The sequence below is a fragment of the Dunckerocampus dactyliophorus genome, chromosome 2 (assembly GCF_027744805.1).
Source record: "Dunckerocampus dactyliophorus isolate RoL2022-P2 chromosome 2, RoL_Ddac_1.1, whole genome shotgun sequence".
NCBI classification, from domain to species: Eukaryota; Metazoa; Chordata; class Actinopteri; order Syngnathiformes; family Syngnathidae; genus Dunckerocampus; species Dunckerocampus dactyliophorus.
In genome coordinates, this window is record NC_072820.1 from 24,685,013 (window position 1) to 24,709,633 (window position 24,621).

At 40.6% G+C, this 24,621-nt stretch overlaps 1 protein-coding gene across 1 annotated transcript in view; it reads right to left on the reverse strand.

Moving 5' to 3' along the window:
* Positions 1-202: 202 nt before the first annotated feature.
* LOC129176768 (potassium voltage-gated channel subfamily H member 2-like) overlaps positions 203-24,621 on the reverse strand; it is a 61,434-nt gene continuing 37,015 nt past the window's right edge. Inside the window, exons 11-23 of the mRNA XM_054767142.1 lie at positions 20,869-21,023; positions 20,478-20,719; positions 20,141-20,340; positions 17,515-17,602; positions 17,206-17,370; positions 15,395-15,516; positions 13,886-13,957; positions 12,932-13,028; positions 12,458-12,557; positions 11,496-11,644; positions 11,153-11,414; positions 6,512-7,031; positions 203-5,525 (exon numbers count right to left, since the gene is read on the reverse strand). Coding sequence (XP_054623117.1) covers positions 5,409-5,525; positions 6,512-7,031; positions 11,153-11,414; positions 11,496-11,644; positions 12,458-12,557; positions 12,932-13,028; positions 13,886-13,957; positions 15,395-15,516; positions 17,206-17,370; positions 17,515-17,602; positions 20,141-20,340; positions 20,478-20,719; positions 20,869-21,023 — 2,289 coding nt within the window. The 3' untranslated portion in view covers positions 203-5,408. The remainder of the gene's footprint in view (positions 5,526-6,511; positions 7,032-11,152; positions 11,415-11,495; positions 11,645-12,457; positions 12,558-12,931; positions 13,029-13,885; positions 13,958-15,394; positions 15,517-17,205; positions 17,371-17,514; positions 17,603-20,140; positions 20,341-20,477; positions 20,720-20,868; positions 21,024-24,621) is intronic.

Here is a 24,621-nt window from a genome sequence, read left to right on the forward strand (position 1 = left end):
CAGCATCAGGAGCAACTGCGGATTCAGTATCTTGCCAAGGATACTTGCACATGGCCACGGGAGGACAGAGGATTGAACCAAACACAGGACAGTTGGCAACCGCTCTACCACCTGAGCCATGCCACCCCAAGGAAAAGCAGGAGTTAATATCCCTAAATCACTAGACAGAGATGAATAACATATCATTGCAGTACTTTATTTGATAACTTCACCAACGATTGTGAAAACAACACAGTAAGTATTCTGTTAATTAATGACATTATTGACCAGTTATTACAATTTACAATACAAAGTAACGAAAGGGACAGACGGATAACAAAAAGACTTGGAGAAATAAGAAAAGTATCCGTGCTCTAAAAATGGACTAATACAGTAATCCCTCGCCCCTTCGTGCTTGGAATTTTGCGGCTTCACTCTATCACGGTTTTTGAAAAATCTATGAATGAATAAATCAGTTTCCTGGTTGAATACGGCCAATTATTAGTAAAAAAAAAAAAAAAGTATATTTAAGCAAGTTTTACATCTTTTTTTTTGCGTAAACTAAACATTTTCAAGCATAAAATGACTAAATCAAGTATATTATAATAATACAAATATAAGGCATTCAGAAGATGCAAAAACATAGTATTCTACACTGGTCACTAGGTGTCAGTAATGTTATATTGATGACATAATAGCCACCCAAGGAAGTACTATACAGAACAGGAAGTAAGAAAAGGAACAAGGAACTCTCTTAATGCTAAAATTAGTCTATATTATTATATTATTTTATGTCTTATTTTCAGCACAAATTACAATTAAGTCAATATTTTAAATAAAATATATAAATTATCGGTATCTATCTTGAGAAGTAGAAAGTTATTGGTATTGATTTGAATGAAAAAATCTCCGATAGTAATCATAATCATAATAATAACACGGGTGACTGTTGTGGTCAAATCCGCTTCAAGCTAAAACTCAACTCTGAACCCCTCACGTTACTTCCTGTTGTAACACATTTACAACAACACACACTACTATACTGGGTAATAGGAGGTGAGGGTGCTATTTCATGTCTAGAGGGCACTAATAATGTTAAAAACCGTATTTAGAAGGTTGTAAACAGGTTTTCTATGCTCTAACTACAAAAATATTCCATTAGGAATATTCCAATTCCAATCAGGAATCCTACTTTGTGGCCATTCATTTATCACGGTCTGGCAACCAATTAACTGCAGTAAACGAGGGATTACTGTATTGGGGATATGTGTGAACTGAAATGATGTTGACAAAGCTTATGAAACTTATGAAGGGATTTACATGATAAAAGTTGTCCATTGAGACAATACACAAGAATTTCCAACCCATTAATGTACATCAGCAATGTGTATTCCAATCTGATGTAAATTAGAAAGTAGTAAATTAGTAAATTAGAATTGCATCAGGGGAGCGAGTTTCAATTGGGTGGCTTTTACAAAAGTGTGTTGAGAGAACTCACTCCTCATTGGACATGACCTGCAGCGTACCGCAGGTGTCAAGAAAAGGACTAACACTGTTTATTCTATAAATGAGATCTGGAAGGTATCCAATGACTTAAAGTTTGTAGTATTTGCAGATGAAACTACCTCAGTTTGTTTTGTGGAGAACGTACAGGAGCAAAACAATCCCAGTGGAAATGAAGAGATTTAAAAGGTGCTTTGATAAAAACAGACCCATCACTGAAGTGAAAAATAACCAAAATAACATTAGGTAATTGCAGAAAAAATATTCTAATACAAATACAGACTGTGTAAATGCTGACAGACTGCATGAAAACAAATTGGGGAATTAACTACATAAGCGAGCATCAAACCATATTCATATTGCAAAAACAGGACAATTAGGACAAAGTATAGTATTGGTGAAACACCAAAATATTGAAATAGACTGATCAGGTACATCCTCAACAATTTCTTCCAACAAGAGATGGAAACACGATTTCAGGAAAAAAATTAAATGAAATCTTTATGCCTGCATAATGAACTTTTAGTGTATCAGTATGTGGAGTAAAATTATGGAACAGTATACGTACTGTACAGAGATACACACATACATAAAAAATAAAATGAATATGAGACTACACAGCAACATTTCAGCTTTTATTTCCTGGTATACACATCTGGATGACATGCACTGTTTAGAAGCTAGAACCTTTTGTTTACGCCAACCCATTTTTCAGTACTGGAACATGGGACTGACAGGTGTGTTTTGTTGCTAGGTGTGTCCTATTACATTACTTATTCAATCAGTAAATAGCACTCAATGTCTACACTCAGTTTCAGATCGAGTAGGATAGGTTTTGCATGTGTAGACTAGTTTTTCACCCATTGACAGTTCTCTGGTTTTCATGTTGTTTTCAACTCTAAAATGCAGTCAACACAGGCAAAACCTATCCTACCCAATCCGAAAGTGAGTGTAGACTTTCAGTGCTATTTATTGATTGCCTAATCTTTGAATGCCAAACCCAAGTATTTCAAGTCTACAGCAGAAATAAAAGAATTTACCTCACTGTTCCAATACTTCTGTAGGACACTGTACATATAGTACATACTGTACATAGATACACACATACACATACACTCAACAAAAACATAAACACAACACTTTTGTTTTTGCTCCCGGTTTTCATAAGTTGAACTCAAATATCTCAAACATTTTCTATGTACACAAAGGCTTATCTCTCTCCAATATTATTAAGAAATATGTGTTAGTGAGCATTCATCATTCATAATCTATTCACCTCACAGGTATGGTATATCAAGATGCTGAGACTGAGATTATTTCACAGGCGTGCTTTACGTTGGCCAAAGGTCACTCCAAAATGGAAGTTTAACTGTATTGGGGGTGGTCCACGGATGTCTGAAAAACAGTCAGTATCTGCTGTGATCACCATTTGCCTCAAATACTGTATACACTGATCAGGTGAGTACCCTGGCCATGCAAGTACTGGCATCTTTTCAGCTTCCAGGAATTGTGTACAGATCCTTGCAAAATGGGGCCGTGCATTATCATGCTGAAATATGAGGTGATGCTTGTAGGTGAAAGACACAACAATGGCTATGCAACCAAAATGCCATCAATACAGTAAAATGCCCCTGTGTTGTGGATGGATTGGTCCATGGTGGCAATGGAGTTATGGTATGGGCAGGACCCCCCTGGACCACCTCCAATAGAGTTAAACTGCACATTTTGGAGTAGTCTTTTATTGTGGCGAACAGAAGGAACACCTGTGCAATAATCATGCTGTTTCATCAGCACCTTGATATCCCACACCTGTGAGGTGGATGGATCGAAAGCTCACTAACAGAGATTTAAAACAAATTTGTGAACAATATTTGAGATAGGCCTTTTGTGTACATAGAAAAAGTTTTACATCTTTGACTTCAGCTCATGAAAAATGGGTGCAAAAACAAAAGTGTTGTGCTTATATTTTTGTTAAGTGTACATATATACATATATACATATATAGATACATATTCTAACATCACAGAATGGGACTGTTGATTTGCTTATATTGTGGCATGCCTTTTACCCATTCGGCTGTTAGTTCTCAAACTACACCCCCAACCCAACAGCCAAATGGGTGAAAGGCATGCCCTCTCGTGTTTGCCACAATATACATACACAATCTCTGCATGCAAACAAATTTTTTTATTACAGTCTAATAGGGATGTGCCGGATACTCGATTCAGCAACATACGAGCATGAAACGAATACACCTTGTCATTATCCCAAATCAGAATGAAGGAAAACACTTATGTATTCACTCTTAATGCTCTGTGACTGGCAAGTCACACACAGCGACCGCCCCTCCCTGGACAGACTCGCTCCAGCCAGAGAGAGGAGCTGTACCTTGTTTCGTTACATAGGTGGTACATTTGACAAGACAGATTTGAAAACGGCTCCTGTCGCGTTGGTCACTGCCTCCACTCCGGATGTTTTTTTTTTTTTTTTAGCTTTTCCTTAGCTCAGCTTGTATCTAAAGTTACTTTGTAAACTTGTTTCGTTACGTATGTGGTGCATTTGACAAGAGCTGTAAACGGCTCGTGTTGTGTTGGTCACTGCTGGTGCTTTTTGTCTACTTGCTTCTAATTTGGCAGATGATATACAGTCAGTTGGGAAACTTTGCTCATGGTACTGAATGCGGTGCTTTTGAGAAAACTACAGTGAACAAGGCTGACAGATTATTTCCGTGTTTGCCATCACTGGATATTTGCATGAATCATCAACTTCACACAGATCATTAAAAAATCATTAAATAATAAAGTCTTACAGATCATTTACACACATACAGAGTACACAGATAGCTGAATAATAAACAATAAATATTGCAGCCTGTGATCAGTCCATGTCAGTTTCAGACTTAAAATAATGTCCAGATTTAAGTCCCACCCATTATCACCACCACCCCATTAAACCACGGCCACTTACGGTTTATAACCCGCCCACCTCGAGTACAGATACGGATGCAGATAATTTAGATGGGTAAACACGTACAGATACAGATAGTGGTGTACTCGCTCATGCCTACAGTCTACCATCTATTGACCACAAGCGGTGATTTAGCTTTCTTGATGTGGAGAGTCACTAACAAGTAACTGTGCATCCATTCAGGCAACATTCATGTAGCGCAGTCCTACGCACGTAAAAAAGGACATTCCTTTAAGCGTGTACATGAGATGCGCTCATGACTGAGTGAAACAGACGCATATATGATAATGCACACACACATGGCTTTGAAAATTTAAAATGATTTCAACATTTCTTGTTTTTAGAAGTGTAAATATGTTTAAAATGTATGTTATAGTCCACATGACATCTTGTTTTTTTTTGTTTTTGTTTTGCCATTATATCCTTTTTGGTGCGTTTTATTTTTGTTTTTCTGTTTCCTGTCTAGCACCTTATACAGTACCTTTGCATTTGTTAGTAGGACCTGTGGGCGCACCTGTCTATTATTCGTAATTAGAGTATTATTTAGTCCAACCGGGGCTTCTGCTAGTTGGTGGTTCATTTCTTTGCATCTCCAAAAGCACTTTTACCTGTTTCCTGGATCAGTCTCCTGTTTGGACACATATTACTGTTTCCACCTCCCATGGTGACTTTTTATGTTAGCTCCAGCTCTAACTTCGAGCTTCTAGCGTTTTTTTGTTTGCCCCGTCGCTCTGTGAGCTGATCTTTTGTACTTGGGCAGTCTGGTACTTGGGGCTTTATCACAAGTCTATAGTAACTTGTGTTTAGCAGTTGTTACTACATTTTACACACATATTACAACCATCAGAGCCAAACACTCCGCTTTTGTCAGCGTTTTAGGTGTAACCTTTATGCTGGATTAGCGATTGGCTTGTAATGATACTGCTCTCCACGGGGAAGTGTCATTATGGTGGATGTTGTTATTGCTGTGGATCGGTTGATGTTGCATCTGAATCAGAGACTGATTGATTGATGGCGGGAGGACAAAGAAGCAGGGTTTGGTTCTGGCATGATCGGTCGCCTTCCGTTGCCCCATCCTGCCAAAGAGATACACAAGGTGACGGCAATATTTTGTGTAAATTACGGCATTAAAATCATTAATATTTCTTCATTGTGTATTGTAAAGTATATAGAGAATGAGTTATATGATCCCCTGTATTTCATAAGTTTACACATTACAAAGATATGAGCACTGCATATTTTCGGTCGGTTTATTGTAACAGAGAGACTTAATTTCAGAAATTAATCAATAAACCTGCACTTGACTGGAATGGACTACAAGTCCGTCAAAGAAATTGGAGACCTGCACAAGACTGGAATGGACCACAAGACTGTCAACAAGATTGTGGATCTGCACAAGACTGGAATGTACCACAAGAGCATCAGCAAGACTGTAGACCTGCACAAGACTGGAATGGACCACAACACCATCGACAAGATTGTGGGCCTGTACAAGACCGGGATGGACTACAAGACCATGAACATCATTTTAGACCTTCACAAGACTGGAATGGACCACAAGACCATCAACAAAATTTAGAGAAATTTACAAGACTGGAGGAGAAGAGCATGACAAAGCTTAGCGAGAAAGAGAGCACTACTGGTGCAACCATTAATAAATGGAAGAAATCCAAGATAACAGTCAATCACCCTCGCTCTGGAGCGCCATGCAAGATGTCACCTAGTGGGGTAAGGGAGGAGCTGGTTGATGATGTCAAAGGAGTTGGGAGCACAGGCAGCAAGAAAAGCATTAGTAAGACACTTGGCTGTAATAGACTGAGATCCTGCAGTGCCTGCAGTGTCCACATGCTCAAGAAGACACATGTACAGACCCGTCTGAGCATGTGACATGAAATCACCTGAATGACTCGCACACTGGTTGGGAGAAAGAACTCTTACTTCGTATTAATTTACTTCCATACCAAGATCATCCATGTACACCTTCTACATTTAGAGAACAATTGTATTTATTTTGTTTTTTTGTAGCAGGCCTCTCTAGGCCAGGAGTTTAAGCTGTTCATACCTGAAATTGCGATGGTCCCATTGGTGTCCTGATATGAAGATCTGGTTGGACTATCTCTGGAGACTGAGTACTTGTGAGGGTGAGGGGTGAGAGCATGGAGAATGACTTAGAGGGTGAAGCCAATCGATCTCCACCAGACTGGGTGAGGGCAATAGAGGATGACTCATTGTCGGCGGAAATATGTGAAATGGAGTCGTTGTGATGTATGCTGGGTGAAGAAAGCAAAGACTGATATGGACAAACCTGAGCATTTGAGATAAGTGGGGTGGAGGTAGGAAATAATGGGATAGAAGAATCACATGAAAACATGTGAGACATTGAAAGTTGCTTCTGTAGATTTCCTTTGGACAGATGTGGTTGGGAGATTAATGTCTTTGTGAGGTTCTCTGGGAGGGGCACAGTAGTGGGTGACTGGATGGGTGTTGATGGTGATGTGCTGTAAGAAGGTGGGACTGTTGACATCTGCCGCTGAAGCAGCTGCATGATGACCCCGATGTCGGCTGACATACGTAACTCCAGCCTAGAAAACACATATCCATATATTCAACTTAGTTAGCGCTAGATTAGAATGATGAATGACATCATACTTACTGTATATAGTAAGATAGGGGTAACTTATATACTGTATCTATATTACAGACTTCCTGGTCCCCGGCCACCACCTCCAGCTCCGCCGGGAGGACACCAAAGCGTTCTCTGGCCAGCTGTGGGACATAATCCCTCCAGCGTGTCCTAGGTCTGCCCTGGTGCCTTCTCCCAGCTGGGCATGCCCAGAACACTTCACCAGGGAGGTGTCTGGGAGGCGTCTGGACTAGATGCCCGAGTCACCTCAACTGGCTCCTCTCGAAGGAGCAGGGGCTCTACTATGAGCCCCTCCTGGATACTGAGCCCCTCACCCTATTTCTCTTAGGATGAGTCCAGCCACCTGACGGAGGAAACTCATTTCATTGTCGGCGCTTGTATCCACGATCTCATTCTTTCGGTCACGACCCAAAGTTCATGACCATAGGTGAGGGTGAGAACATAGATCGACCGGTATATTGAGAGCTTTGCCTTCCGGCTCAGCTCTCTCTTCACCACGATCGTCCGGTACAGCGACTGCATTACTGCAGACGCTGCGCTGATCCGCCTATCAACCTCACACTCCAACCTTCCTCACTCGTGTACAAGACTCAGAGATACTTGAACTCCTTCACCTGGGGAAGGACCTCATTCCCAAACCGGAGGGAACAATCCACCCTTTTCTGACTGAGAACCATTGCCTCGGATTTGGAAGTGCTGACTCTCATCCCAGAAGCTTAACACTCAGATGCAAACCGCCCCATTAAACGCTGAAGGTCACAGCCCGATGAGGCCATCAGGACCACATCGTCTGAAAATAGCAGAGACGTGATGCTAAGGCCCCCGAACTGGACTCTCTTGACACCTTGGCTGTGTCTAGCAATTCTGTCCATGAAAGTTATTAACACAATCAGTGAAAAAGGGCAGCCTTGGCGGAGGCCAATGTTCACCGGAAACAGGCTCGACTTACTGCTGGCAATGCGAACCAGGCTCCTGCTTCGGTTGTAAAAGGACCGAATGGCACGTAGTAGCACCACCAATCTCGTACTCCTGGAGCATCGCCCATAGGAAACCGCGAGGGGCACGGTTGAATGCCTTTTCCCAGTCCACAAAGCATATGTAGACCGGTTGGGCAAACCCCCCCATGTACCCTCCAGTACCCTTGCAAGGGTGTACAGCTGGTCGAGTGTTCTGCGACCGGGACGAAGACCACATTGCACCTCCAGAATATAACCTATTATGAGTAAAAAACTATGCACATTTATGCAAATTGTACGTATCTTTTGCCTAAATTAAGCATTTTCAAGCATAAAAATGATTAAATGAACTCAACAAATATAAAATATATACAGTAAATAATATATATTATATACATAATATAAAATAGAAATATAAGCCATTAAGAAGACTCATTCAAATTGTGAATGTAGTATTCTACATTGGTCTCTGGCTGTCAGTAATTTCTCAGTGTTCAATAAATCATTCAGTTGAGCTTGTAACACAGTTAGGCACACAAATGGAATGATACAGAGCATACTGTACACTTTTTTATTACGGAATACTTTGTAATTTACTACTGTGTGTAAGTAATGTGTAATTATAATGATATGTTACCTGTGTTGATTGAGAAATGTGCTATTTTAGACAGCAGCGTTGTTTGATTACACCACAAATTATGTCTAGTTTGGAGATTGTAGCTGCTGTATCAGCCACTGATTAACTAAATACACACGCAAAGCTTTTATTCTTAACAGTTCTTTTTACACACCAGAGTTGGCTTGTTTTTCATACCTGACAGTTTCGACTGCTCACTTGCAGTCTGCTTCAGAGTGGTCACGTGATGTTCATGTGTAGTGTCTTGTCAGCTGATTTATACAGATGTTGGCGCTGTGTTCCTGACAGTGTAGGCAGGGCGACACCGCCATCTGCTGTCCGGATTCTTTAGGACCACATCCAAGGTGTGAGGGAATAAAAAGATCCCCTTGTCCGGGTTTATAGTCCTGTGGGCCGGTTTACGTATTGCAATTGCCTCCTTGATCCAGCGGTGGTATTTGTTGTCCTCTGTCCCAATGTTTGCTCCATTCCAATCCATAATATGGTTTTCTCTTTTGCAATGGTCAGACATGACGGATTTGTGTTGTTCCTGCTCTGCTTTGTGTTTAGTTGCTCGTGTGCAAGTCCTCGCTGTTTCCTTCTCACATTCTGTCCTTTTGTTCATTTTTCCTTATATTGAATTACCTTCGGGAAGTCAGACAGCAGATGGCGCCGTTGCCCTGCCTTCACTGGCAGAAAGCCAGAGCCAAAATCTGTATAAATCAGCTGACAAAACAAATCACTGGACCATTACATGACCACTCTTAAGAAGACTGCAAGTGAGCAGACAAAACTGTCAAGTATGAAAAACTAGCCAACTCTGGTCTGTAAAAAAATAACTTTTTAGAATGTATGAATGAAAAACCTTTGAACCTCATTGAATTATTATGCACAAGTGCATGGTTTTTAGTCTATTTTAATTCATTTGTAAACACAGAAATTAAGTTTTGGTGTTAAAATACTGTTGTTTGATACATTCTACACACAGGGATGTGTCCAAGCTTGTGATTGACATGTGTATTTCCTCACTTTATGTACACTACTGGTCAAAAGTTAGAGAACATTCCAATTTGTCAGGAGGAAAAATCTACATTTTTAAGTGTTAAGATGGTCTGTCTGTCTTCCATTGTTAATTCCCTTTTATCTTGCCATTTTTGTAGCAACAAATGACTTTCTCCAGTTCAAGGCTGTTCAAATGATGTTCATGAGGCTATAGTACCCCAGTGTGTTCCGAACACTGTTTTTATGCAAACAGAAGAGGTAGTAAGTACTCCAGAATTTGGAACACCTGTAGGAATTAGTTGCACCAACTGCCAAGGCTTGATCAACCTCCATTTCTGCAGAACACTTTTAAATTGTTGACCCATTTTGCGGTACCTGAAACAGGCCTTCTTGTATAATTCTGAAATTCACATTATTTTTCAGTTTTGGGTAACCTTACCTTTTTTTTTTTTTACTTCTGGCACTTCACCACTTGCCTTTGTACCATTTCAAGCTATTCACTGGACTTGAACAACTTGAATTCCAATACATAACTGGAAAAATTGTGGTGTTCTAAAACTTTTGACCGGTAGTGTATGTTTGAGAATTTGGGATGACCTTTAAGGCAGCAGATTCTTTTAAAATTGTAATAAACATCCCATTAATTTACAATTCACAATTACTGGTAACGTTACTGTGAGCTCAATAATGTTCTCGAAACATAAGCAGCAGTTCTTCTCACTTGCAATAAATGATTTAGCTAGACTAATAATGCTTAATATCTTTTAATTTATGCTTGAGTGTATTTCACACAATGTTTGCACAACTTGCATAATTGCATGAACCCTAAAGGCACATGACAACCAAGTAAATGTCTGCTCATTACTGTACTCTGATGAATTGTACTGCATGGAAAAGCAAAATAATTCAAGTTCATGTAAATTAAAAGTTGGAGTTTGTATTATTAAAAATTTTGTCGCCAATATTTTCACTTTTACCACAAGTGAATACCGGCTCCAAATATCGGTTATCGGCCTCCTTGACTACTAAAAGTCGGTATCGGTATATTGGTCGATCTCTTGTCCAGGCGTCATGTCACGTGTGGCCCTCTCCTTGTAATCATGTTTTTTTCAAGTATGTTACATCACTTATTTGTTAATTTGAGATTGAGGTTTGACCAACAGACATCCATAGTTAGTAAGTGCAGATTAGTGTGAGAAGCCAGCAGTCACAACTTTGTTCCCAAAGAGTTTAAGAAATACATGCGTGTAAGTAATTATATAAATGCTGTTTTATACTAAGACTGTTCTGGTGAAATCTCTTGTTAAATGTTTGCTACAGTTTAAAATCATCACGATCGCAAATTGTAATTCCAATGCCCACCGTTGCTCGTTACCTTATCCCACTTTTTGTAGTTTTTTGTGAATGCACCGTTGCCTTTTGTTGCCTAGTTCAGTTTTAGTTGTACTTTGTTGTGGACTATTCTGCTTGAAGTGAGTGACTAACCTGGTGATCTGTTTCTGCATTGACTCCAGCCTGCTCTCTAGCTCTCTTTTCTGTCGCTGAGGGATACCAGGGGGACGAGGGGGAAGAGGAGGAGGGCTGGAATTACTGAAGCAGGAAGAAGGCTGCTCAGAAGCCGGATTTGAGCGAGGCTGCGGAGGAGGTGAGGTTAGCATGTGCAAGCACGGGACCTCTTCGTATCGTTGCTCTTTTCGACCTTCTGATCCCCAAAAGGTGAAGATGTTAGATACTCCTGAGAAAGCATCTAGCACAAAACACAGACAAACTCACAGCCATGAAGATGTGGCACACCTTGCATTGTATTTTAATATTTTTTTTAACCTGCCTGTTAGATAATTACAGACTTTGTCTCCCCTGTCAGTTTCAGGATATATGCTTGTCTTTGTGGTAGTAGTGTCACCCATGGAGATCTGAACAGGGCTGGCCAGTTCAGAATCTTCTACTTCGTCCTCACTGGAAAACACAGGACCATATCTGCAGGAGAACACCAGTCATGAACTAACACATTTTTGTGTAAAAATATTTTTTTAATAACGTTTATCTAAGATCAATATGCTTATCCTTAGAATATTCACATTTGATTTTTTGACACACTATAAACCTTGCAATCCTACCTCCACTCGATGTTCCCAATGTCACTTGTTAGCGCCGATGATGAGACGTGACACACTTTTTTTCATCAGAGTTTAACATCTGTCGTGGTCCAAGCAGAAGCTGTCGGAATTCTACACTTAAACTTACATAAGATTTGTCAGATCCAAATACGATGCAGAAGACCTCGTGATGTTAGCGTCCACTTCACTTGTCCAATTCACTACTTCCTGAAGCTGCACTCTAAGCATCATGAGAACTGTAGTTCTCTTAGTCATAAATTAGCCACATCACTGTATAAGCCGCAGGGTTGAAAGCATGAGAAAAAAAGAGTGGTTTATACACCAGAAATTACGGTAAAGTGGCCTTTCATTTTTCAGTATGTGGCCCTCGCTGGCTGAAAAAGTTTGGACACCCGTGGTTTATAAGGATTATGTGCCTTGGTCTAGGCCACCTTGACAGGAGTCAAGAGATGCAGACTAGCATTTCTTGCAATCTGCAGCAGGACTCGAACTCTGCCTTTCCGATTCCAAAGTGACATTGCTGACGAAGCCACTGATGCGGCAAAGTGTGTAATTTTGGTGTATAGCACGATGAAAAGGACTGTAGTTCAACGGCACATTCACACCCAAGTCAGGGAGTCTAATTTCCTATAAAGACAGGTTTGATGAAATTGGGCCTCAGCTCAAACCTTACAGTGTATGTTTCTGATCGTCTTTGCTGTGTTCCTCTTGGTGCTCCCCATTACCGCGTCTTCCAGTGCATCTGTACACGGCTCTCTGTGTCCTAGTGTCACCTGTCGAGGGGTCACAAGCGAGTCAATGTCAATTTGCCACAAACATAGTCATTAAAAGTTTATATTCGTTTTTTCTAATGCTTGTCAGGGTCACAGATGAGCTGGCACAGGGTACAATATGCACTGGGTTTGCCAGCCAACCCCAGTGCACATATGTACAAGCAACCATTCACACTCACAGTCATACCTATGGGCAATTTACAGTCTCATGCATGTTTTTGGATGTGTGTGGAAGCCCGAGTAGCCGGAGAAATCCCACGAAACACAAGAAAATGTACAAACTGAACGCAGAGAGCTCAGAGTTGGATTCCAATTAAAATTCAACTCACATCCAAATATCACAAAATTACTGCACATTTGCAGTGAAAAACCACCTGCATGAGTCGAGTAGAGTCTCGTTTTCCACCGTGGTTTGCTGCAGCCTTCTCTAGAGTCTTCTCTACTCAACAGGGCAGCAGGTTCACTATTCACCTGCACAGAAAGACTACTGTCAAGAACAATATATGGATTTTGTTGTTGAGACTGTCAAAACAGTACTGTAACATTGTTAGGATAGGTTGATTTTGTTTATGTTCTAATTAATAGTGATGTACGATAATATCAGCCATTGAAAATTACATATCGCAGCATACTGGCATTGGTTTTTTTTGCCGATAATGAAATCGGCGCGCAAGTGATGATGCTCCACACAGCAACAAGCTTGGATTTTTAAATTACCATAAGTCTTGAACTATTTGTGTATTTCAAAATAATCCAACAGGTGCTTTCCAGTGATGTCCATTGCGGTAAACCAAGAGATAGCATCAGCGGCTCCCTGTGCCTGTGTGACGATGCGGGACGGAGAAGCAACCTTTACATGACACAGTCCTGCAGAAAGTCATAGTTTATCCCACATTTGGGTGCTTCTTTCAGTTTTTCTGTTTCGCCACGGTTGTCCCCTTTTTTGTTATTGCAAATCATCTGAATCCCAGTAAGTAGTAGAGTGAACAATGGCAACTGAAAAGAGAATTGGAGGCTTCTGGAGCTGAATCTCTATAAAAATTACAATAATCACTTTTATTGCAAATACGTATCGTAAATCGAAGGAGAACTTCAAAGTCAAGCTAGTAAGAGGATTTGGAGGGGGAGGAGCAAGCCGTGTGTCAAAAGTAGATATTTTTATGGTCGTATCAATTAATCGTGTTTTTTTGTCATTCCAGAAGTAGTAGAAGAGAAGTAGTACTGAAACCATCCCAGAACCCACAGTGGCCTCGCATGTCATACCGTTGACCCTCCCCTGGTCTAGATTAGAAATAGAGATAGCGTATGTCTTGACAGGAAAAACATACGTCTCTGAGGTTGAAGGTGATCTCCAAGTTGGACCGGAAATATTCACAAAATTCTGGATACATGTCCAAAACCTGCAAACACAAATACATGACATTAGTTTTTTTGCAGTATCTCAGTGGCCAGTATACTATAAAGACCAAAGTCCAGAAATCCTCGTTTGTGGTGGTTAATTGGTTCCAGACCCGACCATGATTAGTTAATTTCCGTGAAGTAGGATTCCTTATTCATAAATGGAATATAAGACCCCTATAGGCACCTTTAAATAGTAAACATAATAAGAGAACACAAAAAAACACACTTAAGACATAAATAAGACTTGTGGTCCTGTGTGTTGCATTAAATGTGTTCCCGCTGAGTGAGTTTCATCTTGGCGTGGCTTGGTTGCAACAGTAGCCCGTGTTAGGGATTATTGTGCCTGACTTGCAATAAAAGCGAGGCTTTATTAAATAACTCAATCCCAGCCATTTTTCAAAAGACAACCCCTTCAATACCGGCCATTTTAGATGATTTTGATCTTTCAAGGCACACAAAATATTGTGTTCTATGGCTATATAAACATTTAGTAATGTATTTAGTAATCAGCAGTAGAACATGGTTAGGTTCTAGGAAAATATCAGTTCCAGACTAGAAAAGGGGGGGAAAAACAGTTTTTTGTGAAGATACATTTCAAGCATAACTTTCACTTTGACACTTTATTTGCTTTAGTTTAACATCAAAATAATTTATTTACAAATATAACACCATAAACTATTTACAATTGTCACATTTGGAACTGACCTATGTGTGCGCACGTGTGCGTGCATGCGTTAAAATTTCCCTATAATGCGTAACCTTCTGCATGCTACCCTCCTCCACGCTCTCTCACTTCCTCCTTCCTGTAATGTGTGATTTTTTCATCCAAATGCGCCCTGCCAATCTCTTATCAAATGCTGCCATCTTGTGGCCGTTTTTAAAGCCTAAAATTGCTTTGAAATGAAATTCATTAGTGGAGAGTTGCATCATTACTTATTTTTGCCTCTTGCGCAAAAAAAACAAACAAACTTGAAAGACACATAAATACGTTGTTGGGATCGGGTGTTTGGGGTTATAAAAATGTATAACTAAGTCTTTGGTATTGAATGAGTTAATTAATATATTTTAAAAAACCGTGATAGAGTGAAGCCACGACATTGAAAGCGAGAAGTGGCAAGGAACGACTGGACTCAAATTCTTCTACTTTGCATCTTTACATCTACACAGTAACCATCCGTCTCCTCTTTACTTTCATACCAAGACCATCCATTTAGACCTTGTTGATGCAGAGAAAACCGTTATTTACTTTGGCTATGTCTCCCAGGGTTTAGGAGGTGAAACATGAACATTTCAGCAAATATAACTTTCTACAATATCATTACATTTTTATTACTACTACTTGTTGCCGGCATACCACCAGTACTCATTTCCACAGAATCAAAGTTACAGAGAATTCATTGCATCAGCTCTCAGAAATAAGTGCAATAAGGCCGCACCTCCAGCATATCATCCGTGTGTATCTTGTGTAGATCGCAGTATGTCAGAGCTCTGACATCCGCACTTGACTTTCCTGGCAGAGCGAAAAGGTTGATTGGCTCCCCAAATATATCATTCTTTCCTGGAAAAGGCAGAAATGTAAAAGTCAGCTCCCATTCATTCTACTGGTTAATTAAGCCCCAAAATACTGGTTATTGATAATGGAAACAAAATGAACCTCTTCTAGTAAAAGAATTACCAAGAATAAATTATAAATAGTTGATAACATAGACTGTGCTTTCCAAAGGGATGACTGACACTACGTTGTCATTCACTAAAACAAAACAAATTATTGCATGAATTTGGTTGAAACCAGCCTTTTTAAACACGTTATTATACTTTATCGGAGTAACACATGCAGACTATACAATTGGAATCCAGATTCCTCTTGCATTTACAGTCAAACCTCATTTATTGAATGAATGATGTTTCAAAATGCAAAAAGAAGAAATGGGAGTGACACAAAAAACAACTGACAAAGGACTTCTTCTAAGCTCACTCTTTTGGACCATCTTGCGTGTTCCCCTGATCTAAATCCAACTAAGAACATTTGGGGATGGATGGCAAGAGAAGTTCACAAAATGGTCAGTTCCAGACAGTGAAGCAGTCTTCACCATCTAGAGCCTCCTGGAAACACTGACATCAAGCATGCCCAAACCAATTTTTGAGGTGATAAACAAGAATGGCGCAGCTACACATTAGTGAGTCCTTTTTTGAACATTTTATTTCTATTTTAGGGACGTTTCACATTTTTTTGAGCTGTGGTCTCAAACTTTTGATCAGCTGATGAACAGCCTATTTTACTTTAATGCTTGTTTGCAATAAACTGCTTACTCAAAATGTTTTTGGTCTCAATCCCATTACTTCTTTTTGATCTATTTAGAATCTCCTTAAGATCCAACAGTTCATAATTATATACAATATATACAATACATTATACATATATACAATATATATTCTTGCAATTTTTCAACTGGTTTTAAAAATTCAATGAGGAGTGTATACCACTTTAGATGTCATTGACATGTAACGTGTAGCAGAAAATCAGTCAGAGAAATCCATCACAATTAATTTAATTAACTATACATATTTACAGTATATTTACAGGAGAAAGCGCTTATCTCAACACTCCTTGGACTGGCTGACTGAAATTGACACTTTCACCAGAGACATAAAGAGAATGGGTGGTAATCAAGGATTTTTCAACCTATGGCAGTTTGTTGACATCAGTTTCCTACATTTGGGCATATTTTATTTTGATTCTTGTGTTTTCATATGATATAGTCATGACAGGAGTATTGTGTATGGGTATGAGATGTGATTCAGGTGTTGGGCTTTTAGGGGCAGTGGCGTTTGCCTGCTGGTTGGAGTCAGTCTAAGAGAGAAGAAGAGCTGCCGAGTTGTGTTGGTTGCAGCCATGACTCCCGCTAGCCAAAGACTGTGCTGTACTATATTTGTTTACCGGGTAGACGTGTGACGCCAAAAACATTTCTTGTACCTCACTTTTATTGTGTACCATGTGGGAAACCAGTAGGCCTCTAAAATGAAACGAGATATCTATACCAAAATAATTAGATAGCAAATACGTGTAATGTTACATGTCTTGTGCTGAACTCTGGTTAGAGGGGGCCCCCCTTGTGGATTTTTTTTTTAATGAGACCTTAGAATTGCCTCCGGTTGCTACTACTTCATGCCTTTATGACCAATACTAATCGGCCACCAGATGGTGCTAGTGAAGTACATAATGTGAGAGAGTTAACGAAGCACTCACCAAGAATAGCAACCACCACATCTCCTCTCACAATCTCGATCGATCCTCTTGAGATGAAATATAAGGCTGATATCAAGTCTCCAGCGTGTACTAAAGTATCACCAGGTGGAGCGTGAGTGGTCTTAAATCTCATAGCTAGGGCCCTCAAGCAGCCCTTAGTTGATCCTGAAGCCCATAAACAGATATTAAACAATGACAAGCATACTTCTCAAAAGTAAATAAGATCACTTGAGTTTATTTTCAAAACAACTACAATGTAATTATTACTATGAATTACTATTGCATGCATGAATACATAATGATCCATACCTTTGAATGCTTTACAGTTCTGCAGTAGGGATCTGTTGAGGTGGAGACATATATCTGCCTGGAGACACTCTGGGAACCCTTTTAAAACCTGGAGGCCACAAAAACACCTTCATTACACTGTGGTTGCACTGCTATGTAGGAATATTACAACAATCTTGATACTTCAAAACTTATTTTTCCAAGTTTTAGATGAGATTAGCAACATCAGTTAGTGAAGCAATAATGATAACGTTCAGTGTTTTCCCTTTCATTATATTATAAATTCACATCTGATGTCAAACTCAGCCATTTTCAGCCATCGCCATTTTGTGACATGCAAAAGTGTGCCACAAAGACGATGAAAGAAATAATACAAAACGGTGGAACTTACGTTTGTGCACTAAATGTAACTGAAATTGAATCACGGAAGACTATATGCAAATGAGCTGACGTCTGCATTGACACACAATGTGAACTTAAGAGTATTTGCGTGTTATTTTTCCAGTTTTTCGTGAAAATTCAGACAATAATGAATGTGACACTGATTAAAAATCAGACATATGGAGTCGTGTCCATGATACACGTTATCTTCAGGATTTCTAATGAGCTATTTTTTCAAATTAACACAGTTTTTTTTTTTTTTACATCACGCTTGTGCGGAAGGTGAAGTGTGTCACGCTGGTGTTAACTAACAATGCTTTGAGGGAGAAAGTGTTGAGTCTCGCATGAGTTTAAAGCAGTTTCCATCCACCAGCTCCATACGTCATGATTTTGGAGCATGTTTGTGACAAATTAAGGTAAGTTTAAAGCATTTATAGTTATACTGTAGATATACAGTACAGGGGTGGGGGCATAAGTTTCCATACATAGGAAAATGTATAATGTACATCTTTTAATAATATCTTTTTTGGGGGCACTTGAAGGCCATGGTACATCAGGGGAAGATATGAGACATAAGTAATCTCAAGGAACGTATTGCCAACGCCATTCCAAGCATAACTTCAACTGTGCTAATGCAAATTCGTAAACAGTGGAAAAAAGGTATGTTTTCCAAACAATGCTAATCATATAGTGCACATTATATAAATAAAAATGGTTGTCCAACATGAATGATACATTTTTCTATGTATGGAAACTTATGCGCCCACCACCGTACATCTATCACTATAAATGCTCCCAATGCTCCCAATTACAAGTGTGCCTGAACGCCTCAGGGGCGAGCAGAATGGAGCAGAAAGGAGACAGAGCGTAAAGTTGTTCATTGCTCTGTGTGCATCATAGTTAGAGCATCTAAAACCTCTAGTCGTCTCTGTGTCCTCGGTTCCTCGCAACCAAAATCTGCCAGAACAAAAGCCATACTATGTATCCCGTGGAGGCAAACCCAGTTAACAGAGCGATATCCGCTCATGGCAGACCGATTACCAGCCATGAAGAGATGTTGATGGACCTATTCACAGTGGCACAGATGCTCACCACAAATTTCGATCAGGTGGGGCGACACCACACCAAACCACACAATATGTGCAGCCAGCCACTCCAATGATGCACAACCACGGAGCCCAACCTATCCTATCTGGCCAGATACTCTGGAGCATTTGTGTATCCATCAATGCCAGCTCGTGTTCAGCCACCAGCCCCACACCTACTCCACTGACTGTGCTAGAGCGGCATGCGGCCGGGCACTCGGCAGAGCTGCTGGAGCACCGGCCCTAGATCCTACATCTGAAGATGAAGCCATGCAGGCTGGAAGGGATCTGCTTGACATCTGCTGAGAGGAGCTGAGGAAGGCACCTCCGCCTTTGCTTGTACTGCAAACGAGCGGACCATCTGATCGCTTGGTGCCCTGTCCGACCCACGAAGCTGCTCCCAGTGAAACAGCACTTGTGGTCCAGAGGACCCCCCTCCCCAGGGGGATCAGCTGGAAGCACATTAGATTCTCTGGGTCGTGCAGGGGAGAAAATTAATATTCAAGCGCTTGTTGATTCTGGGACGGACTTCTCATTCATTGATTCTAGCCTTGTTAATCAATTAGCTATTTCTACCGTAAATGTTACGGAGATCTGGAGGAGGTTTTATCACCCGACGGGTGTTCTGTGGCGGGTGTTCTCTGGCTCAAATTACTCACCAGACAGTTGACATTTTGCTACGTTTATCTGGCAACCATCATGAGATGATTAGTTTTTTTTGCCTTTGTGTTCTGCTCCGGTGTTGGGTCTCACGTAGCTTAAGAAACACGCTCCATTGATTGATTTATCTAAACTCACCATTTCTAGTTGGAGCACCTTCTGTAATTCCAATTGTTTGCGCTTGGGAGTCGCTCCTTTGTGCCAAGCCACCACACACGCCCTTTAGTTTATCAATCAGTACCACCTGCATATCATCACCTCCACGCTTGTGTAATATCTCTATTCCCTAGTGCAAGGCTTTGTTCGGCTGTCATCCTCAACACTGTTTTGTTTACAGAGTAGACGCTAGACAAACAGAAGGACATAAACAGGTTTTATATACTCTAACTACAAAAATATTCAATTTATAAATAAGGAGTCCTACTTCGTGGAAATTCACTTATCCCAGTCTGGTCTGGAACCAAATAACCACAAAAAATGAGGGATTACTGTACGTTAGCCTTCCAGTGGAATATACTCACTGCATTCATGTCTATGCCATTTGTGTAGGACCATGCATGCTGGAAGTATTCCTCTAGCCGCTGTCTCAAAGGGTTGGGAATCTGATGGAAGCGGATAAACTCTCGAACTCTCATCATCTGAGTGTGGTAGCGTGCAGTACCAGAGTACAGCCGCTGAATAATAGCTGACACATTGCCAAATATACTAGCATACATCAGAGCTGTTGAGGGGAAATTAAGAGTGAGAGGCACTGCATCATTGACTTCATCCAAAGACAAATCACAAACACATTTTTGGGGCAGGAATCCAAATGACTTGTACATGCTGGAGATATACTGTGTTCTTTGTGGAACTTACCACCAATAAGCATAACGCAGATAGAGAAGATCTTCTCAGAGTTGGTGTTTGGGGACACGTTCCCAAAGCCCACGCTGGTCAGGCTACTGAATGTAAAATAAAGAGCTGTGACATATTTATCTCGTATGGAGGGACCTGATCCCATGATGGAGCCATTGTATGGCCTTCCTAGCTGGTCTGCCAGAGTGTCCAACCAACCAATCCCAGCTGAGGTTAACCGCTCTACGTTTCCTATGGCGTACCTAGGATTAAATTACACTATTATAGACATAAACATTTCCCTCTTGCTAAAAAAAAACAAGACATGAGTAATGGCCACCCAGTTTTCTGAAAATGGCTTTTTCATTTGAATTCTGAAGGTTGTAAAAACCATACGGAAAATGTAAGATACCAGATGCAGGCAAGCCAGTGAGCGATGAGTGCGAAGGTACACATAAGGAGGAAGAGCACTGCCGCACCATACTCTGAGTAACGATCCAACTTCCGAGCTACACGGACCAATCGCAGTAACCGAGCTGTCTTCAATAAGCCAATTAGGGTGGTCGTCTGTCAGGAACAGGTAAGTAAGCCTGTCAGTATATAAAAAACATCCATATACAGCATACATGTATACTCATATACGCTGGTGGATTTTAATCAGTTTGCAAACAGAGCATCAAAATGCAAAAACAACAAACAGGAGAAAGAGGCAAAGAGAGACTGCACTTTTTAAGTTATTATACATTACTTAAGTTACCGGTTGATTTTTGTTGCTGCCAGGCTTCTCAACAAAGCAAACGAAGAAACTCATAGTAGAGTCACATGAAGTGGCTCAGGCATCTGGTAAGGATGCCTCCTGGACGCCTCCCTGAGGAGGTGGGCACGTCCAACCAGTAGGAGGCCACGGGGAAGACCCGGGACACACTGGAAAGATTATGTTTCTCAGATGTTGCAGCCATCGCCACACAGACTGGGGCCACATCTCCATATAGCCAGCCACCAACTGAGGCCATTGCATAACCTGACATTCCATCTTTACGCCATTTTCTATCAGACACCATATTTTGGTCTGTTGGGCTGCAGTCAGCATCAGTAATGGCCTTAACTTGGGTCTTCATGGACTTAAATACTGCCGTCCCTCTCGGGACATAGGCCACCAACAAGATTCCTCCTACCAGGCCAGTTCTGTCGTTCCACTTTTCTCCAGGTATATCCCAACCTCTGAACATCAGCCTCTTGGTCCTGTCCTATCTCTTGGACGACCCCCTTTCTGTTCCCCCTGTGGGTTCCAGCTGAGTGCTATCCTATTCAAAGGGCTGCTGACTTGTCCTTTCCCATATAACCTGGTACTGATCACATCTGGCTTGAGTCTGAGCCCATTCCCATTTTTCCAACCTTGTAAGGGGTAACTTTTAATCACCTGGGGCCTTACTTATCAAGCTTGCGTACACACAAAACAGGGCTGAAAAGATGCGTACGCCGTTTTCCACACCAAGTAAGGTACCTATAAAAACACAACTTCACGTGAGAATGTGTGCACCGTTACGCCACCTTTGTAGTTGCCATACGTACTTTTGGAGACATGGCAAAAAGGCAATGGATATTTTAGGTGGTGAGGTGAAATCATTTGTTACAAATAAACATGCAATGAAAGTCAATAAAGTTTTGTCCGTCATTGCATGAAAACATCACGCTGTTATTGACTTAAAATATTTGTGGAAAGTGTTATTTGACATGATGCTGATGGATATCATTTGGCATTTATCATAAACACCATTACACATGGGCGTATAGGATCCTGATTAAAAGATACATGAAAAACACAAAGCAGCGCTTGAATACTTCATAATTTGATTTTATATTCATGATAATATTATGTGTTCAGTTAATATTAATTATAACAAACATCAGGTCCTCACTTAAATAATTCTAGGGATTAAGTTTACAAGACACAGAGCTAATATGTCCTTAGTGCTGCGTTTCTTGATATTTTTTTTTAGACAATTCAAGTCTTTTGTGGCATATGTCAAGTATGTCATCAATTGCAACATTTATTTACCACAGTCTTTATTTGTGTGGACAGTGTCAGGGCCGCTCTTTCCTTTTCCAAAAATGATGGGCTTTTCTTTTGTTGTGCTTTGAAATAACATACAGTACATGAGTTCCTCGTAAAATAATTCTAATATACCTAATATTTTTATGCCGTTAATGTCATCATTAAGTTAAATATTTTTAAACGATCCATCTGGAATTACAGCAATACATTTTTTTACATAACTCCATCCCCGTTTTGAGTCACTGCGTCCACCTTTGAATGCAACAGATTTTGCAAAACTTATGTTCATCTAAAATATGGTATTGATTCTTAAAAATCTAGAAAAATGCTCACAAAAATAAGTATGTAAATAAATATGTAAATGTGTGCCTTGATATCCAACCACTTTTTTTTGTAGTTCTACTACAGCGCACCCCATTCCACTGACACTGTTGACAGGAGACTCGCTCATCTTCTTGTTATGCCACTGCTGTGTCCTCCAAATACTATGTTTTCACCGGCCTTCAGCTCTCCAACTAAGATTTCCACTTTAGTTTCGGTGAAGTTCGGCTTCTTCGTCTTTGGCTTCTCAGCAGCCATGATTCAAAAGAAGCAATGAAATTCAACCAAGGGTCATTAAATATGCACGCCACATTTATGAGCCACTTTGCACTGACAGCAATTCGCATTATGACATATTGAAGGCATGGAGAGGTCGTGAGGTAGGGTGGAGTTGCGTAAGCCACTTCTTTTAGGTCTGAATATTTTTGTCCGTACGCTCATTTTGGGTTACTGGCACACACAGACTTTTAGTCAGATTTCCACGCACAGTTTTATAAGTAAGGCCCCTGATGAGTTTGAATGCATTTTGACTCTCTGATTTTCTATTTGTTTTTCCTGCTCCTGTTTTTTTTTTTTTTTTGCATTTTGATGTTTCACTTACAATCTGGATACAATCCACAAGCGCAAAATCTGAATACAGTGGTACCTCGGTTTTCGTACGGCCAGATTTTCATTGGACTCATTGGGATGAATGGATAGAGGTTCTTTTAGAGCTGGAACACTATAGACTAGGGGTGCTCCGATCGATCGGCCACTGATTGGTATTGGCCGATTTCCGTGAAAAAGCCAGTATCAGCATGTGCCGATACTTGCTTTATAATGCCGATCACGTCCGCCGATCAGCTCAGCCCACATTGCAGCATCTGGCCGATAGCGACAGTCTACTGCCCACTTTCCCTTCACAAAGCCATAAAAAACATGCTGTGTGGAACTTCCTGTCGTTGTGAGAGTGACAAAAAATGGCACGAAAAATGTCTCGCCGGGGTGGCGTTTTCATAACCTTTAGTTTGGTGCAGCATTTGGGGGGCAGGATGTGGTGAGTTTTCCAAGTTTGCGATGTGATCTTCGGTCAGACGGCGGCTAATGTAGCGCCCGTATGTACGTGGCAGTCGGAGGTCTAAAGCGGATAGCCCGAAAAGTGGTTGGATTCGTTGGACTGGATGGCCGGCCGTCTGCGGTGGTGGATGAATCCGGGTTTGTGTGCTGTGTGCTCTCGTATCAAAATTCTCCTGATCTTGTAAGTTTCACCAGTGATCCTGCCGTTTCCCTGCGTACTGTTGCCTGTCCATTCTTATTTATGTGATGAAGACGCTTGCATCGTCGCAAAAGAAGATGCGTGCGTCTTCATCACATACACAAGAATGGATAAGCGACATTGCACAGGGATACGGCAGGAGACAAAGCCAATTTTTTTGAGGAGGCATTTTTATAATGCAAATGTATTACTCTTTTGAACGCTTATGGTTTAGAGAAGCCAAACTGTTTACTTAAATGACCCAGCAACTAAGCGGAACTATGTTCCTCGTCATGAATGATTGGTATGAGTATTGGCAGCATAAAACCCGATTAGAGCATCCCTACTATAGACATACTGGCCAGGAGTCTCCTCCCCACTCCTCACCATCACCAACAAGAGTAATTTATATGTATCACTTTCTTTTCTGCATGAAAAACTATAATTTCTCTCTGTACAAAGTGTTTGTGTTAAAATTTTTGAATGTTTGGAACTGATTAATAGGATTTCATTATTTCTTATGAGAAAAGTGGATTTCTTTTTTGTACGTTTTG